General features: G+C 34.6%; 1 protein-coding gene across 1 annotated transcript in view; it reads right to left on the reverse strand.

Moving 5' to 3' along the window:
* Positions 1 to 3,540: 3,540 nt before the first annotated feature.
* LOC150109659 (cardioacceleratory peptide receptor-like) overlaps positions 3,541 to 20,977 on the reverse strand; it is a 134,342-nt gene continuing 116,905 nt past the window's right edge. Inside the window, exons 5-8 of the mRNA XM_090402851.1 lie at positions 18,617 to 18,904; positions 9,968 to 10,090; positions 6,385 to 6,565; positions 3,541 to 3,793 (exon numbers count right to left, since the gene is read on the reverse strand). Of these exons, the coding sequence (XP_090258977.1) occupies positions 3,541 to 3,793; positions 6,385 to 6,565; positions 9,968 to 10,090; positions 18,617 to 18,904 (845 nt within the window). The remainder of the gene's footprint in view (positions 3,794 to 6,384; positions 6,566 to 9,967; positions 10,091 to 18,616; positions 18,905 to 20,977) is intronic.

A 20,977-nucleotide genomic window follows, 5' to 3' on the forward strand; every position in this document is an offset into this window, starting at 1 on the left:
AAATTTTAAAAATTAAAAAGAATTATATTGAAAAATATTCGTATTACTTGTTTAAAAGCATGTGTTAGAAATATATTTGAGATTTAAAACATATCCTAGACTGTTCCATCTTTATGTATTTTTATTCCTATAATATTTTAATAAAATAGCTTATAATTTGCAATGTTTACTGAAAGAAATAAAAATCCTTTACATTTTTTTTTCTAGAGATTATTGATAACATATTAATATACTATATATTTTTATTTACATTTAAATAAAAATTATAGAAAAGTGAGTCACATTTTTACATTAAATTAAAAATTATACCTTGCAAAAAAAAAAGGAAAAAAAAGGAGAAAATTGTTTAAGTTTCTAGTGCCGTTTATGGTATATGTGTAAATAAAACAATGTATCTTCGCATTTTAAGTGAATGCAAAATACTCCTGTACTGCAGACTTGCAATTTTAATAATAGATGAGATGGATTGTTAATACATATTGGCAATATTGTTATTAATGTTTTACATTAATTTTAATTTATTTTCAGTTTCCTGATTAACAAACTGCCAGTAAGAAAACTCATTCAAATAGGTAATTTACAAACAGGCTAATTTGCATTCCTCTTACATTCTTGAAATGAAACCAGTGATAAATCTGCTAGCTAGCTAGCATTAAAACGTTCTTTGGATAAAAGAGAAACAAAACTGTTTTCTTTCCATTCTGTGGAAAGAAAACTTGAGAATAAATACACCAAAGAAAGAAAGCCCACGAATAAATTTGCCATCATGAATGAATTTCAAACTGTCTTGCTTTTGCTCATGACAGCAAAGCACATAAGTCTAGGATGTGGTTTGGGTATCATAACAGGCGAAATCGATGCAAATAAGACTAACAGTACAAACTCTTCCATCATAGCGGATTAAAGTTGACATCTTGCAACTAAAATGCCGTCATATTCTTTGAAGGCGAAAGCATTATGAGAATAAATAACTTGCATTGTTTAAACATTACGAAACAGAATTTCAGAGTTTGATATTTTTACTGTTATATCTGTTTAAGTGAGTTTTCGCATGCTCTGTCGATGATGGCAACTCGCTTGTTTATCCCATATACACAGATCTCCAACAAAACAAATATATTATTTGAGTGCAATGGTATCCAACTAAATTACTGAACTGAGTATAAAAAGAACACAAGTGATATGCCGGTTTCTTAAGCATTTGATAAACCCTTGCATATACCTTAAAAACGAAAGAATAATGGAAAACGTGATTCTCAAATTCACTTAAATTGGTTCCGAAAGCGTAATTAAAGGATATATATATATATATTATATTATATAAATATAATATATATATTATATAAGGGAAAACGTAATTCTCAAATTCACTTAAATCGGTTCCGAAATCGTAATTAAGGATATATATATATATATACATATATATATAATTATTTCATGAACTGATAACATCTTGTAATGCAATTGCTGAAGAGATGAATTTCAAATAGTAGTTTCTAAGAAGTAATTGTGTTGTAAAAAACCACGTAAACAATCACAAAAGCATTAGGTATTTTCAATTATATTAGAGTAAATATAGGTAATATTAAAGATCCATTATTTTTTTTATAAATAAATAAAATAAAACTTAAAAGTTTAGAATTTTACTGGAGAGTTTATGAGAATATAATATTTCTCACGGGTGTTGCCTTAATTTCCACTATTTAAAAGATATCACTCCGCTGAATGTTATATCCTCATAAACTCTCTAATAAAAGTCGAAAAATATATATTTTTTTAATTGATTATAAAATCGATGGATCTATAATATCCTCATTATATATTCTGTTATGTCTGTGTCAATTTGAGAAGTACTTTTTACGGCTAACCCACTTTGTTGACACCATACTGAGAAGATGATCACTACTGCCATATTCTGCTATCGCAATTAAGAAGTAAACTAACTCGAAAAGTTGAACTTCCTTCATCTGTGTAAACAGGTATTTGAATGAAGGAGCGGCTGATCTTTATAAATCTTGCAGAGAAATCTAATTGACACGATGTCATTAGATAGGTGGCATTAATTGTAAAATCATTCTCATCGATCATGCCTGTCAACAAGTACACTTATGGAGGAAGAGGGAGAAGTGCTTATGTAGATGCAATATTTCTCCATTAATCACATTCGGCGTCAGCTCTGTTCTCCGAGGGAAATTCATGATCAAAACTTTACAAGTATTGGCAATAATAGTTTTCAACTTTGAATTGCATTACAATGCTTCAATGTAAAGTGTATATACAGAATAGTTTTAAAAGGTTTCTTTGTGATTACTTCGTGACTGATTAGAAGTACGAAATAATTCCGTTTTCCCAGAAAGCTGAAATTTCCATTTATCTACCTAAATTTAGAAATTGCAGTGATCTGCCAATCTTAAGAAGAATTATTTTCCATTTAAATGTCATGTATATCAATCAGTAATCTTTAAATGATCAATATTTTCTATTAAATAAATTCATGCGTGGTGTATTTTGCACTTTTTAAATATCAATCAGTAAGTAAAATTTCAAGCAATTTTATTATTTTTTTCCAGAAATCACATTTTTAACCTTTTTTACATTCATATAAATATCTAAATGGTGTATGATTATTTTTAAAGTATTTCTAAATTTATTAATATATTTTGTAATTCTTAAAGAAATAAGATATATTTTTATAGTTACAAAATAAATGTTTATCTATAACATTCATATAGTAGTTAAGACCTTGCGTTGAGAGTATGTGCGATTATCAAAGTTTTTCTTGCTGCCTTTAGGATGACAAAGCCTTTTTATAATATTTATCTTTTGGCTTTAATGATATGCAAAAATAACAAGGAAAGCGCTCGGCTAGAATGAACAAAGGAAGAGTGTCAGCTAATTAGCAGTTTAATTTATAAATGGATTGGTATTGTCATGGGAAGACCGCTTTATAATTACAAAATGTGTGTTTTTTTTCTTTTAAACTTAAAAAAGCTCTCTCAGGATTTTTAATTTATTACACATCGGTTATTGTGAACTATTGCACTCTGTTATTGTGAAAACCGCAACCTGTGGGTTTTCTAAATGAATATAATTATAATTCTTATCACCTGTAATGGGTTTTCATTAGTCTTAGTAATAACAAGTGATCTTTGAAATATTCGCCTTTGCTAATGATATTGAATTTTAATAGGATAGCGCGGAAATAAAAACAGCTTTGTAATATCTCCATAAATTTAGGTAATTGCGCAAATTCTTACTTTTTTCCCTCCGTATAAACATTAATTACTTTTTTTTTTAAATTGTTATCATTTTGTGGTATGTTTACAGAGAGTTCCGGTAGATGGCGCAAAGAGCTGAAAAATAAACGAAAGCTATTTTAGGCCACGTAGATGGAATACACAATCGTGGGCCGGTGTGAGACGTGATGCATTTTCTGTCCTTTCATGGGAATTATTTTTAATGGCTTATAATGTCCTGGCGGACGGTGTCGGTCCGTTTTTACATTGTGGACGTGGGTGGATTTGGTGTGTAGTCGTTGGCCTACACATGGGAATTGGAAGAAAGAGTGGAACTCTCTCCGTTAACCACGTTTGTGTTTTTTGCTTGGTCTTGCTGAAACTCTGTCGGGATGCTTCTCTGCAATACTGTGACGTAACCAGACGATTTCGCTGTCATCTCGACCACGCTGCTGTACTCAGATACCCGATTAAACGTGGTCTCCGATCGAGGACTTGGTGGTGTTAGAAGGCGCGTGCAAAGTACTTCGGCTAGCCAGTTGCATGGTGTTAGTTTTCTGGAAAAATAAAAATAAACATAATTCCTAGATTTACCAAATAGATGATACATTAATATATTGCAATACATTGATACCTTAATATAAAACAAAACGAACACAGTTACTACAAACCCCCATGAACACATAGAATGGCATAGAAAATTATGTCATTCTTTACGTTTACACCATTCATGATTGCATAAATGAAATGTTTCAATTTTGATTTAATCTCATAAAAATAGTCCAATAGGGTCAGATCAGGAGAACAAAGTGGCCAAGCAATTAGTCCAACTGTACCGATCCAAGTGGATCGGTAGAGCTGGACTAATTGCTTGTCGCATAACCCAAGGATTGTGGCAGAGAGTGATGCCTTGGTATAAGAACTTGCTGTTTCAAAGATTGGACTATCTTCTGGAATTGGCTGTGAATACCTTATTTCTAAAAAAAACCTGCTATCCCAAAGATTTTAACCATCTTCAGGAATGAGGAAATTCGGGATCAATGCAAAATGACATTCACCATTAATTGTTGTATCTTAAAAAAAAGAGGGGCAAAAATGCGGGTGCAGCAGACTTTGCTTTTTTGGAGTCTCTTTGATGTTGATAGACTTCTCCTTTCCCCATGTGGAGCATTTATGGTGGTTGACTTCACAGTAATGTGAAAAATTGAAAATCATCAGAAACGTCATGTCTTCTAAAAACTCACGGAATTAACAATCTTTGACATCATCTGTTGAGAGAGTGATTTCGTCTATTTCCTGTAATATTTGTCCACCCAAATCTTGTAAATCATGTTTGGGAAATTCCACTTTTTAGAGTTTCGTGCACTGCTGGAGTTTAGTTCAGCCAATGCAAGCCGCACATATTTTCGTGGATTTCCTTCAAATGTTTCCTGCACACAACTCACAGCCATTTCGCTGACTTGTGGCCTCCAAGATCGTGGTTTGTCATTCACTGCTCCATTTCCTCCAAACATTTTTATCTAGCTATTGAATGAGCTGTTAATCTTCTTCTCAGCTATTGCAGACTTAAATTCTGCTCGTCATAACACACACAGTTCACCCGTGCTTTAACTATTGTCATTTTAAAGAATATGAAATAAATTAAAATTAATTAACAAAATCAGACACGACAAATACATAAAAACTGTAAAATTTATGCTAGTGTATGTTGCAGCATTTTTGTCATGCGTACATCCCAGTCATCGCAGTTTAAAAGACACAAGAACTTTATAATGACCTTGTATATTATATTATATTATATTATTATAATACATTTTGTCTACGTAGTGATATGTAGCAAATTTGATTTTTATATTACTTTTTAATATAAATATGTTTCATATTACTGACAAAAAGAGAGTCAAAATGCTTCATTCGGCGATGCAAAATGATTCAAATTAAGTGGATATTAAATCCAATATTATTTCAAATCCGAATATAGAAACTGTAAAAGTTTCGGCGGATCCAGGCGTAAGCAAACCTTTCGTGACAAGGGCAACTCGCAGTAAAGGTGGGGAAAGTTCCGATCACTATCCTTAGTATTTCCCATAATGTAAAACACATCTCCTAGCAGACATGTATGCGTTATACATTATGGGGGGGGGGTCACTACCCAGACCGATTTCGACCTTTGTTGAGGTCCAGATCTGGGTCTGGCTCCCACTGACGAGACCTCAACAAAGGTCGAAATCGGTCCGGGTAGTGACAGATCTGGGTCTGGCTCCCACCGATGAGACCTCAACAATGGTCGAAATCGGTCTGGGTAGTGACTCCCCCATAATGTATAACATCATACATGCCTGCTAGGAGATGTATTTTACATTATGGAAAATACCAAGGATAGTGATCAGCGCTTACTCGCCCTTTATTACGAGTTGCCTCTGTCATGAAAGGTTTGCTTATGTCTGGATCCGCCGAAACTTTTATATTTTCTATATTCGGCATGAAACTCTTGTAGTCTCTATATTCGGCTTTGAAATAATGTTGGATTCAATATCCACTTAATTTGAATAATGTTACATATTGTTATATTATATGTGTTTATGTACGCTAAGTGGCCAATTTATTACGAATACCTTCCCATGTAGGAAAATGGAGACGTGTTTCTAATAAGGGGTCGCTAAGTTTGTGTGTGTATGTGATGTGATGTGGTGTGTGTGTGTGTGTGTGTGTGTGTGTGTGTGTGTGTGTGTGTGTGTGTGTGTGTGTGTGTGTGTGTGTGTGTGTGTGTGTGTGTGTGTGTGTGTGTAATAATGCTAATTTATGCCATCTCACATGAACTAAGTGCTATATTTATAACTATTAATTGTTGTTTATGTTTAGAAGTAAGGTAAAGTATTATATTTTATTTTATTATTATTTTTTTTAAATTCAAACGATTCATGCGAAATGAGTACTGGCTACCATTACGAAACGCAGTATAAACTGACTGACGAATATCGAGTTACACACGTATAATAAAAAATGCAGAGCCAATATATATTCTACTGACGGACTCGTAAACAAATCCAATGAAAAAAAAAAAGAGGCAATATAAAATTGACAACATTCAAACACAACTACACACACGCCATAGAATAGTACAAGACAGACTCTGACCTCTACTTGCCTCAAGTTGCGACAGATCCGTGTGGAAAACAGGCAGTAGATGATGGGGTTTGCTGCGCTGTTGAGAGGCGCGAGGCTCTGGATAAACGTGGTGATTGCGATGGTCGTCTGGTTCACGGGAATGTAGCCGTAAACCTGTAACAAGTCGTAGATGATGTACGGACTCCAGCAAAGGATGAAAACTGGAATTAAAGGAATGCAAGAATTTAGATTGATCGTAAGATAGAGTGATTTTGTTCACTCACACAAACTAAAGCAGTATAGATTATTAAGAAATAAAACTCTCTTGTTAACTGCTGATTTACAATGAAGGGTAAAAAAAATGGCCTACCAACTGCATATGCAGTAAATATAATAAATAAAATAATGTATTTTTTAATCGAACTGAATCTCATGAAAGATTGTTCATGTTTTTTATGTTATTGGTATCTTAAATTAGTAAAATAGTGGATCCCCATTGGTCTAAATTCCAACTTTTATACGAAACTCAAATTTTCTTACCATAAAACAAAGAAATCTAATAAGAAACAAATATAGTTACATATAACGGGGACATTTGTAACTTTATATATATATATATATATATATATATACAGCTGTCTGAAGCAAAAGTGTTGTGTGCATCCCTTGAAATGGATAAAACTGAGTATCGTGCGGTTATAAAATTCTTTGTAAAAGGTTTAATGCCAAAATGAAATTCATTCGAAGTTCATAAAAGTTTATGGGCACTCTTCTCCTTCGTTTTCGACAATTAAGAAATGGGCTGCCAAGTTAAAACGTAGCCGTAGCAGCCTTGAAGATGATTCGCATGAAGGACGTCCAAAAAGTTTAACAACACTAGAAATCATTGATCAAGTGCACGATATGGTATTTTATGACCAGGGGGTCAAAGTGCGTGACATTGCTGAGAATATAGGCATTTAAAAAGAACGTGTGGGATAGATTTTGCATTGAAGCTTTGCGCAAGATTAGTGCCGCGCTTGCTCACAGCAGATCAAAAACGCACTCGCATGAAAATCCCTGAACAATGCTCGGAACGCTTTAACAAGAATATAACTAATTTTATGCGTCGATTTATTACTACGGATGAGACTTCTATCTACTTTTAAACACCAGAATCCAAACAGCAGTCAAATCAGTGGACAGAAGCCAGTTGTTCAGCACCAAAGAAGACAAAGTTGGTTCCATCAGCATTAAAAGTTCATGGCATCGGTGTTTTCGGATGCTAAAGGTATTTTATTTATTAATTATATTGTAAAGGGTAAAACAATAACCGCAGAATATTATTCTGATCTTTTAACCAGACTAGACGACAAAAATGCGTGAGAAAAGACCCAGTTTGCAGAAGAAAAAAATCATCTTTCATCAGGACAATGCACCTGCACACAAAGGTCTTTTGGCAGTGGGAAAATTATGGGCTCTGCACTATGAATTGTTGGAACATCCACCCAATCCCCATATTTGGCTCCCTCTGACTGCTGTCTCTTCCCGAAACTAAAATTCTTCCTCGCTGGTCAGCGTTTTTCTTCAAATCAAGAGGTGATTGCAGCTGTAGAGGGGTATTTTGCAGATCTTACTGAGAACCACTGCAGTGACGAGATAAAGGAGCTGGAGCATCGCTGGAATAAATGCATTAGTCGTATGGGAGATTATGTTGAAAAATAAAAATAATTTTGAAATTATAAATTCGTTTTTTCATTGTTAGGCCGAGAACCTTTCAGACCACCCTGGTATGGGTGTTTTCGTTGAAAACTTATATTTAATTTCGAACGTTGACAAAACTAAGTCTATATCCTTTTCATATGAGAATGGTTTGGAGATTTATTCTTAGTAGCACTACAGCTGAATGATTTTACTCTGTCTTGTCCATTTTCGACGGGGAGGGCGGCAACGATATTTATGGGATTTTGTACACCTATCGTTCTCACTGCGTTGATATTCGATCTCTTTCTCCGCCCATATTTCGCGATGTCACGCATTTCGGATCATTTCCAATACTCCATCTCTTTTGTTTTCTCATGGCAGCGGCAACTACTTTCAGGTTTTTTATAAGAATCTGTTCAAATTTTCATCACGACATTGAATCACCTTTCTAAGAAATTTATGTAGTCCTGTGAACACGCTACAATCTTGTCCATGGTTCTCTCCTTCAATTTTCTCCGACCAAAAGGATCACAGGGATCTTACGTAAACGATGACTGATGAATGGGTTGCATCACGAGGCGAAAGAAAGCTTTGCTTCGCGCCACGCCGTAGGTCATGCGAACAAGGGTAACATCAATCTAGTACAAATATAGCATAGAGAGAGCAAAATGCATAACAATTCCTTACTTAGTCAACAGATGGCGCTGAGATGAGGTGCATTTCGCAAAGTGCGCGAGTATCTATTAGATTTATTTTGTACATCTTTTCCTACACGAGTAATTCAGGATTTTTTGACTTGACAGATTGCAATGAAGTTTAGTACATATTATCCGTATAAAAAGCCATTTTCGTTTTCATTGATGAGACAATTTGCTAGGCTACCAACGAATTCAATTATTTGAGCAAAAATAGTGCATATGCCTCATAGTTCTTAAATGTCTCGTGCGATTCATCCCTCTTTTCTCAACCTCGTTAATCGTAAACATACAGTATTAATATCGAGATCACTGTTTTTTTTTTTTTTTTAATGAAGCTTTGAAACACGATCCCGATACGTGATTCAAAGAACTTCTATATACGACCCCACACAGGAGAGACAGAACGTATCATTTTAGAATATAAATTAATAGCTATTTACAAAATTTATCGCTTGATGCAAGTTATAAACCACAACAGCGTACTGATATCTGAATTAAAATATAAAAGACCTCAGTTGCAAAATTTAATGGATTTATCTGCTGTCCTTTACAGTTTCCAAACATTTATGAACAAGCAATTAGTTAATGTGGGCAGATTTCCACAAGAGAACTCCGGTCCTTCAGAGATCAACCCGGAGGTAATGCCAATGGGAGATTTTTTCACTTTTCTGTTATCGCTGAGAAGCAGCTGTTATCTGTTGCTCTCCTGTGGAGGCGCTGCTTACGTCACCGACTCTTGAGAGTTGCTAGCGCCATCTATCAGTTTTTTTTGCTTCCTTTTCCCTGAGTCAGAACACAATTTGAATACTTATTTTCTGCGAGTGATTAAAAATGTCACTCACTTCGAACAATGCCGTGACGGGAGACCTTTTTTATTTATTATTATTTTTTTTTTATGAACTTCCGACAATGGCCTATCGCTTTAGCGAACGTGATAAAGCTCTGAAAGAGGCTGTCGTGTCGCTTCCTGCTGATGGCTCATCTAACGTTTGTGTGCTATCGATTTGCTGTAAGCGGAACTTTGCTGCTAGATCAAGAAGAGATTTTCCTGCAGTAATGACTAGAAAGCTTTTGAGGACGAGGTTAACTCTGGGACTGCCAAGAAAACACAAAACATTTATGCAGTGAAACATTGTTGTCAGGGGACACATCTGTTAATATAAACTTAAGTTGACACTTTCTACCAATGATTTTTCATGTAGTTAGCGTTCGCCGATGTTCGTAGTGGAGCAAGACACTTACCAAAGATAATCACGAATGTCATCTTGACAGTTTTGATTTTAGCACGTGGTATGATACCTCGAGAACTGCTCCTCTTTCTGTCAATATCGTTATCATTACTTCTTTTGTTCTGTACAGCGCCACCTATTAAATATTATTAGACATGAAAGAAATCATCAGTGAGATATTCAATTCGTTACATTTACTCATTTAAATTTGTAGTTTATTTAATTTAATATATTGATTTTCAAAGCATAAATAAATAAAATTCTAAAAGAAATTCTTTTATGTTCTATATGATTTAAAATAAATTTTATTAAGAGAATTTAAATATAGAAACCTTTTACTAAAATGCATATGTGATATATTATTTCGCAATTTTCAAATGGCATAAGCCACGGGGAAGGCAGGAGGAAGAATGGATCAATCGACCGTGAGATGTGGTGATTGATTCATTCAATCCAATCCAATATCCCTTGGAGGGTAATGAATGGCAATGCTGTAGCCAATGAAGTTCTAACTGAGGCTCGGCTATTGCTGTTACCCTCCTGCCATGATCAGAGCTTTAATTGCGCAATAACACCTTATCCACACACTGTCCTCTACAGATAACGGGGAAGATGAAAAGCATTCTTGCTTCGCCCCTTTAAGCCAGTCCTTATAAGGACTATAAGGATAAGCATAAGCCACGGTTGGTTGGATGATTGATTCATTCAATCCGATACCCTTGGAGAGTAATGGATGGCAATGCTGTAGCCAATGAAGTTCTAACTGAGGCTCGGCTATTACTGTTAACTTCCTGCCATGATACTGTTAACCTCCTGCCATGTTCAGAGCTTTAATTGCTCAATAACACCTTATCCATACACTGTCCTCTACAGATAACGGGGAAGATGAAAAGCATTCTTGCTTCGTCCCTTAAAGGGGCGAAGCAATAAGGATAAGGACTAAGCATAAGCCAGTCCTCATAAGGACTAAGCATTATACATAAGCCAGTCCTTATAAGGACTAAGCATTATAAGCCAGTTCTTATAAGGATTAAGCATAAGCCAGTCCTTATAAGGACTAAGCATTATAAGCCAGTTCTTATAAGGATTAAACATAAGCCAGTCCTTATAAGGACTAAGCATATAAGTCAGTCCTTATAAGGACTAAACATTATAAGTCAGTCCTTATAAGGACTAAGCATTATATAATAAGCCAGTCCTTATAAGGACTAAGCATTATATAAGCCAGTCCTTATAAGGACTATATATAAGGACTAAGCATTATAAGTGGCTGTGAGGTAACACGTCTACTATGGATAGAATATTTCTGGTTCTACTATGGGTAGTATACTAATTGAAATAAATCCAGTCATAAGCAGTGTTTGTGTCATTAATTTTTTGATACATTTGTTATATTTTAAATAAATGTAACTGCAATTTTCGGTGTGTTTAGAGTAGATGTATGAAGACAGGTTTACTATAAATTTGTCAGGGGATTTACTTGTTTGGTGTTTCATTTCTCATCCATTAATCGTCCAATTTTTTTCAAGTTGTATAGGACTATCTGCAATTGCACAGGACTTGAGCGAAATTAATCTGTCAACTGAGTTCTAAAACTTGTTAGTTTTTTCTTAATTTCGCAACATAATTTGAATACTAATTTAATGCTAGTGAATGAAAATGTCGCTGACGTTTTGATATTGATTCCGATATTAATATCATTCACAACCGGTTGCCAATAACTCAGCAACCATCTGTGAATGATATCAATATAAGCATTTGACCATTTCGATAACTATAATCTTATATTAGCATTTTTTCTTTAATAAAACTAGAAAGGTTCTCTTGTATAACAAATTCGCTCTTCTTTTTTTTTTTTCGTCCGAAAACGTCGTTTTATTCTAAGACACATATAATTCCATTCCATTATCTGTACACAGTTTAAGAAAAAATAGTCTTAAACGAAAGAAGAAAAAGAAGAAGAATCTTCTTCTCCTTTTTTTTTGTTTTTTGCTTGATACGTAGGTTTCAAATTCGCGCAATGTAGGAACCAGTACAGGCGCTCACCGTCAGCAGGTACTATAGACCTCAAGCCTTTATGTTTGTATTTGTCAATAATAAATAAATATGTGGTTATACTGGATCTGTTTATTATGAACAACGAAAACAATAAAAACCACAGAATCTTGTTAGCTAGATTACGTGCAATGTTCAGACTGCAACAGCGCCTATGATTGCTCTATAATATTGGAAAGCACGTGAAGTGTTTTAATCTAAATGGCGTACAGTACGCTAGCGAAGAACAAATACAAATTTCGGAGAGAATTTAAATACAAACCTAATTTGGAAAGTAAAAATGAATATATTTTATTAGTTACACTCAACTGCATATTAATGTACGTTGTCTTAGAAAATATTAACTATAACTTCAAGCATATCTCAGCGGTCATATAGCTTATATTGACACTGTAGTATTTACAGAAGTTTCAGTATAATTTTAATAACTATTAAAAGAAGCTACTAGAAGTAGGCTTCAAACTGTACAATATGGATCTCTCAATGTATGATTAGTGTCTCCTAATTTCTCCTAAAGCGCCGACCTAAAAATTAAACTCAACTCCATTTAAAAGCTGCCCTGAAGAAAATCCTAAGCAGTTCTTAGATAAACCAGAAACCTAGCTGAGAAAACACTTCGGCATTAATAGACCTATAATGATATGGTGAGACATTCACACCAAAATTTTAAGCATGGCTTCAAGCAGAAAAGAATGGTAAATGACAGTAGTGTACAGTTCTGCCTAGAAATTAATATTCTTGCTTCAGAAAACACATTTCTATTAATGTAGTTTATGCAGGATTGTACAAATTCTACATACTGTCCGACCACAGATGCGAGATCCTCGGCTGGCAGTGTGCCAAGAAGAACCAATTCAGGTTGAAGGGGAAGAAGGAAATAAGGCGATGTACGAATTCGTTACCAAACATGCGAAATCACGTGCTTTATACGTAAATTTTCCAACTGTTGTACAAGCGAAATAGTTACCATTTTAAAAACTAGAATTTTCATAATAGAGAGCTGATTTTCAACGTATAATAACAAACACTCATCTTACGAAACGAGGGATCTCAAATCTGTGGTCGCATAGTAGACTACGGGATTACTGGTGTGATCTTGTGGCGTAAGTATTAGACCACTAATTCACATCAATGCTATTCCAGTTCTGAATAAACATTTCCATATATACTCTACAGAATTCTCTAACTAAATTGAATAATAGCTTTTACAAATTTGTCATGGAAAGGCAATCGATAACACAGAGATACTTTGATAATAAATGAAGTACTGAATAAAACATCACCTTTTTTGCATCAGCATTTTATCAGAACTTTGTCCAAACGCAGCTTAAGCTACAAGCCAATAGCGGATAGTTTTAATAACACTTTCAAAGACTAAATTATAAATTGAAGGCAACCTATAGCTGTCGAAACGTTATCTTACGTAGAAAACTTGGGCAATTGCTTCGATGACTTCCTGAAATCAGAACTAACAATGCAAAAATAAACGAGCAGTGATAGCAAAAAACCGGATAATTATTCTGCAAGACGATATTTTGTCTCCATGCTTATTCAACATTTTCTAATCAAGCTGCAGTTATGCAATCAAAGCTCCCAGGGCTATTGATAGTGATAGTGATGAACACACTATCAATATTTATAAATATCTATAAAGCGCCGTCGATAAGAGTATCGACGGCGCTTTATAACAGATAGCGTAATAACAGATCGGGCTTATACGTAATCTGGTATATTAAATGCACCCTTGTCTTACCCCTCATTCTACGAGGGGTAAGAAGGGTGCATGAATTCAATTTCCTTCAATTCTAACCGCTGACCGACAACTTAAATATAGACTTCGTATTGCTCTGTCTAATGTTCAATTTAAGCCATATAATTGTCGTCAATGTGAAAGGCTGATCTTGACAACATCTGTTTGGCCTGAATCCAGTTTGTTCTTCTCCAAGTTTCTCTTCAACAATCTTTATATATATATGGGTACTATGAGAGCTCTGCTCTGAAAAGGCCCTCTGCCTTATGCAGTGTAGCCACTACAAAACTTCATACCTCCACACTTAAGCATTTCTGGTCGAATATCATCTACTCCAGCTGCTTTTCCATATTTTAGGCTTTTTGGTGGCTTTTCTATCACAAATATTGATACGTATTCTCTCCTCTTTGCATTCCTCTTGAAAATTTTCTAGTATGGTTCTGTCACAGCTTAGTTCGTTTAGCAGTCTTTCAAACTAATACTCCAGCATCTAGGATATCCATATCTTCAGTTTTCACGTCATCTTTATCACCTCTTATTATTCCTTTTATAGCACTTTTCCTGCATTTCTTAAGATATTATCATATCATCATCACTTTACGTTCTATGCGGCCACAGAGGGCTTTGTATCCTTGTACTCGCTTTTGGTAATAATAAAGCATGAATTCCACTTTCATATTTAAATGAATTGTGCTTAGTTGTATTATAGCAATATCAAATGTCACACATGAACACAATAATTATCGATATTTTAATTATCAAGCATTACGTATTTTAATGACACCTTCATAATTTTCACATCTTTCGAAATAATTACAAAGATGGGATGTAATACTAACTGTTTGTATGTAATTAATATTAAATGCTTATATATTATTAGCATTATTAAATTTATCATTATTATTTTTATTATGATGAATAATAGTTATTATTGTGCATAAAATAATATTAATTAATTAATTACAATGATTATGCATAAAAAAAATGAATTTATTAACTTTTTTGTGTTGAATGCTAATAGAAAATTTATTAATACTATTTAATTGTATGTATGTAAATATTCTGAATTTTAATAAATCTTTGCTATTGTTAATCGATTATACGAAGGTCACTACCCGGTCTGGGTAGTGACCTTCTCTCATAATGTTGAACAATAACACAGCTCCTAGGAGTTAAGTTCACATTATGGGTAAATATCAAGAACAGTGATTGGAACTTGCTCCACCCTTTCTATGAGTTGCCTCAGCTTGCACTACCTTCAAGGGTCAGCTGCTGCACTATCCAGGTATTTGCTTACGCTTGAAATCGCCGAACTTTATATAGTTTCTACTATATTCGGCATGAAACTCTTCGAGTTTCTTATTTAGATAAGAAATAATATGGGATATAATATCCCTTAACTCAAGTAAGTTCATGTCGCCGAATTAAAGCCTTGGCTCTTCATTATAATTAATAATTTAATAGAACACACCTCTTAATAATTCTCATAGAAGTGATATAAGTTCTGTTCGCTACAAATGTGGTATTATTAATTAGGTTTACCTACGTTAATAATAACGTAACCGAGTTTGTAAGGCATAGTTTAAGAGTAATCTAAGTTCCAAATTTTAACAAATATTTTTATCTTTTTAGGGGTTATTAGATAACGTCTTCTCTTTTTAGGGGTTATTAGATAACGTCTCCAGACACCTGGATTAATGTAATCTAAAGTTATGTTTTTCGGGTAAAGTGAAGTGTAAATTTTAAGTTTTTTTTTTTAGAACAGGTGTAAGGACATTATGTTTTATTTTTCTCTTTTTAGGGGTTATTAGATAACGTCTCCAGACACCTGGATTAATGTAATCTAAAGTTATGTTTTTCGGGTAAAGTGAAGTCTAAATTTTAAGTTTTTTTTTTTAGAACAGGTGTAAGGACATTCTGTTTTACAGGCCTTTTAGCCACAACCTCTGGGTTATACAGCTAAACAGGTTGACTGAGGCCTCTTTTTGCCTCCTACTATCCTACTCTACATTTCTTTAACTTCCCCTATTACTACCTGCTGACCCTCAGCAATCTTTATACTCCAAAGGCCGATGATGAAAGACATGAACTCCCATTCTACCTACTCACTGATGAGACCTCAAAAAAAGGTCGAAACTGGTCTGGGTCGTGACCTTCTCTCATAATGTTGAACAAAATACAGCTCCTAGGAGTTAAGTTCATATTATGGGTAAATATGAAGAATACTAATAGTAGCTTGCTCCACCCTTTATATGAGTTGCCTCAGCTTGCAATACTCTCAAGGGTCAGGTGCTGCACTATCCAGGTATTTGCTTACGCTTGGAATCACCGAACTTTATATAGTTTCTATATTCAGCATGAAACTTTTTGAGTTTCTTATTCTGCTATGAAACAATATGGGATATAATATCTCTTAACTTAAATAAGTTCATGTCGCCGAATTGAAGCCTTTGGCTCTTCATTATAACTAAAAAGGACTTTTTTTCCCTTCAACCCCGTAGAACAGTACAACAGGATTCCTTATAAGAACTGGAATAAATGGACGAAGCAAGAATGCTCTTCATCTTCCCCGTTATCTGTACAGGACAGTGTATGGAAAAGGTGTTATTAAGCTATTAAAGCTCTGATCAGAGCTTTAATAGCTTAATAACCAAGAGTTAATAACTTAAATAACTTAATAATGCAAGAGTTAATAGCTTAATAACAGAGGGTAACAGCAATAGCCGAGCCTCAGTTTGAACTTCATTGGCTACAGCATTGCCATCCATTACCCTTCAAGGGTATTAATTAATCACCGCATCTAACGGTCGATTATTCTCTGACTTTTCATCGTGCAACAGGATCCTTATCCTTATAAGGGGCGAAGCAAGGATGCTTTTCATCTTCCCCGTTATCTGTAGAGGACAGTGTAGGAATACGGTGTTATTTAGCTATTAAAGCTCTGATCATGGCAGGAGAGTAACAGCAATAGCTGAGCCTCAGTTAGAACTTCATTAGCTACAGCATTGCCATCCATTACCCTCCAAGGGTATTGAATTGAATGAATCAATCACGTGCAACAGGATTTTATTAAGTTCTTAAAAGAACGGCGATGGACTGAGTCCTTGACTCTTTATCCCGTCATCTGAATGAAGTAAATCTGTGTGGATGGAGTGTTATTGAACTAAAAAGCTCTAGTCATGGCTGGGTAACGGCAATAGCCGAGCCTCAGTTAAAACTTCATTGGCTACAGCATTGCCATCCGCTACCCTGGAAGTCCTAAAAAGGTGCAACAGGATAACATAATCACGCATTATATTAACAAATGCTATTTTAAAATAATTCAGGTGTATTAACAATAAGCAAAAATATTTAAACATTTTCAGACTTAAAATTAATTCAAAAATTGTAACTTCTTTGTATTATTTTTAAAGTTTCTAATTAATTTTATGACGTTTCTTTAACATTTTAATATTAATTAAATTACAGTACTTTTGTAATTTTAATATATCACTAATTTCTTATATTAATGCCTTTTCATCTTTCGTATACAATAAAAATTACCAGCAGAGGATCTAAAAATTGAATTAAAAAAATCGAAAAATTAAATTAAATCTTTAAAATTAAATAAAGTATTAGTATATTTAGAAATGAAAATTTAGGATTACATAAAAATATTTTACGTAATCCTTTATTACTATCCTCTCAATGATGAAATATTATCCTGTTTTCCCTTTTTTTATTTAGTTGCGACTGTTTCGGTTTTGGGAAGAAATATCAGCAACTACTAGTCCTAATGAGATACTGGAATGGCGACTCAGAATTAGGAATCAGATATTTTAAAAAAATCTTTGTTTTAATAATCTTTTATTTTATCATTTAAAAAAAGTCCATATAAATATTCATTTTTGTTATTTAAATTAATATTCAGAATCTTATTTTGTTCGGATTGCTAATAGGATCGATTCTAGGGGGGGCCCCTATTACACAGGTGAAAATTTGGAAACCCTCACAACAAGTGGGTTAGAGATACGATAAAAGAGCTAATGGTGCTCGACTATAGTACGAAACTAGCAAGCCTTTATCAAGAAACTTTGGTGATATTCACCGTTCAGCATGCTTAGAACTTTTAAAAGCTACACTTGAATTTAGTTTTCACATAATACCTAAATTAGTTGTTTTCCAGTTAACTTAATTTCCCATGCAAACCCTGAATTTTTCACCAATATTTCTTAAAAAATAAGGACTAAGGTCCATCGCAGAAAACGCGGGCATGCAAACTCCAGTTATATTAAATGGACATTGGCCAGACATCGACCGTGACTACGGAAAAATAATCTTTTGTTGGTTATTCCAAAATAATCTTGACGTTCTCCCTGCGAGAATAAAGGGATTGGAATCTCAAGAACAGTCAGCAGTTTCCGAGGATATAAAACTGGAAGTTGAAACTGAAGAGGTTTCCAAACCATTATTGATAAAATATGTCTGGGATGGGCGAGAGTTTAAGAAATTCGCAAAACACATGAGGTAGTCGCACGCTCAAAAAACCACTCAGTCAGAATCGATTCCAGATATCTCTGCATCGACTGTTGTGGAGTGTGTGCAGATAATCAACACTGGTAAATTTCGTTTTACTCATAATCGATGAAAGTGAACATCAAAATTCGGTTGAATATTCTATATCATAAAAAAAAAAAAAAAAAAAAAAAAAACCTTGAATAGCCGAACTCTATTACAGAATCAATTTTTACGTCCTAGTAATTACATTTCCGACAGACCTGCTTGCCGTATGCTGTACAAAGATATTGCTAAAAGAAAGTGTGATTCAAAAGTATTATTTTATCAACATTTTAAACTAAGAACTCCACGTTTTCTTACTTTTAGACATTGTAGAATATCTCGTTAATTTTGGATAAGCCATCAGTTTGCTCTTCGTCCAAATCGTGTACACAATGATGCAGTAGCAGGCTGAGATGATCACTGCAGGGATGAAAAACAATAACATCGCCACGAGCGTCATGTAGATTCGCCATTGCCAATATTCTAGCTCAATCCAACATTGCATGCGATCCTTCACCAAAGCCTCTTTATTTAGATAGATGGAAGGAAGGGAAAACAAAGCGCCGAATCCCCATGCTAGAGAAATTAATAGCTTTGATCTCCTCCCTGTAAAAAGACCCAAATACATTACATGATGCACATTTTTTATAAATGATACATAATTTGATAGCTGCGTATATTCATATATAAATCTGTAATCTGTGTGTAACAGTTTACACACACACACACACACACACACACACACACACACACACACACACACACACACACACACACACACACACACACACACACACACACACACACACACAAGAGAGAGAGAGAGAGAGAGAGAGAGAGAGAGAGAGAGAGAGAGAGAGAGAGAGAGAGAGAGAGAGAGAGAGAGAGAGAGAGAGAGAGAGATCATTCAGCTCATTACAACTCTGAATTGAAAAACTCTGAGAGTACTAGAGTTAAGTATACTTTCTAGAAAACAATTTTGCAATAACTCATTTAAAAGAAATCTCCGTGTCTAACTCCTGATCGACAGAAACTGTCGTGTAGAACTGGAACAGATGCTATTTAATATTTCATATAGTTATTCATCTGCTGTTTCATTAAGGTGTGTCCAAAAACGATGATTCCAACTAGAGAAATAAATGCCAACTTTTACTTTTGCATTTCAACTTTGTTCGGTGTCTGCTGAACGTGAAAGAGATTGATGCCCATTCACACCACAAGTTCCAGCACCTGAAGAATGTGTGTCCTATTTTCCACATTATGAATGCAGCCCGGACGTATCCATCATGCTTTAAACTTTCTTCTAGACAAATGACAGATTTGCTTTCTGTAAAATCAATAATTTGAGCTTTACCCTAGACTAGGAGGTGGCAGAACTGGTCACACCTAACAAGCAATTTGTCTTCCATGTCATCTGGCTTTAAACAAAGAAAATGGTGAGTGACGCTATCCACACCGACCGCTGAGCTTAAGACTTACAGCCGAAATTCAGAGGCTATTTCTGGAGACTAACCCAAGCGTTTCATCATCCCTGACATGACTTGCAACCTCTAGAAACTTAATATTGACCCTCCCAAGCGCTCAGATTAACAAAGAGTTAATTAAAAACTAGCAAACTTTCCTTACGATGTAATAAAACTTGCATCGTGTAATTAAATGTAAGCTCCTCAGAGAAATAACCTTAAATATAACTTAGTGCCTTTACAAGCATTTTGAACATTCAATACAATGCACCCTACCCTATACGATGGATGATTTATAGCTATCAGAAAATTAGTTCAATGTCAATAACTTTAGCACATGCTATTTTAATTGTAGGTTTACAAAGATTACAAGCATTTTAAACATACAACGCACACATTTATTTATTTGATCTACTAGTATTTTAAATATAAAATGCAATGCACGTTACTATCAACTATCAACTTTACTGACATAAGGGGTGAAGCAAAAGCTTTTCATATTCCCGGCTATGTTGAGAGAAACTGTGAGTGGAGAAAGTTTATGAGCTAATTGCTCTCCCTGAGTGGGCTAGGAGATTAGTCCTCAGTGTTGAAGTTTAGGATGGATTTAGGTCTTTTATGTTTGAAATAATCCATTGCGTCATAATCTGAAGCCAGTTAGATCAGCTTGTTAGGGTGCACAGATGCTTTTGAGAAGAATTTGATTGCTATAGTCTGCATGAAAGTGTAAATATAGGGGACATTTGTGTCCCGATGTAGCTGGATAGTTCGGATGAACCACAGGGGCCCCCAGGATCATTCTGAGACATTTATTCTGGATACGTTGTAATTTGAGAATATTAGTATTTGAAGTCTGACTCCAAGCCGGTGAAGCATAGATGAGTATTGGACGAACCATCAGTTTGTATATGAGAAGTTTGATTCTGGTGCTCAGCTTACTGTTTCTGTTTATTAGCGGATAGAGCTGGGCTATGGATTTTGATGTGTTTGCACAGAGAGTCTTGATATGGGAGCTGAAAGTCAATTTTCTGTACAACATTACACCAAGATATTTGATCTCGGTTTTCCAAGGAATTTTAGTATTGAAAAGGAGAATATCTTCTTTAGGAATCACTGATCTTCTAGAGAATAGGACGGCTACGCTCTTCAGGGGATTCACTTGGAGTCGCCATTTGGAGAAATATTATTCGATTAGCAGTAGGTTTTCTTGCTGTTT

Source organism: Typopeltis vanoorti, chromosome 2 (genome assembly GCF_054136105.1).
Source record: "Typopeltis vanoorti isolate ZY-2024b chromosome 2, IOZ_Tvanoo_1.0, whole genome shotgun sequence".
Classification (NCBI taxonomy): domain Eukaryota; kingdom Metazoa; phylum Arthropoda; class Arachnida; order Uropygi; family Thelyphonidae; genus Typopeltis; species Typopeltis vanoorti.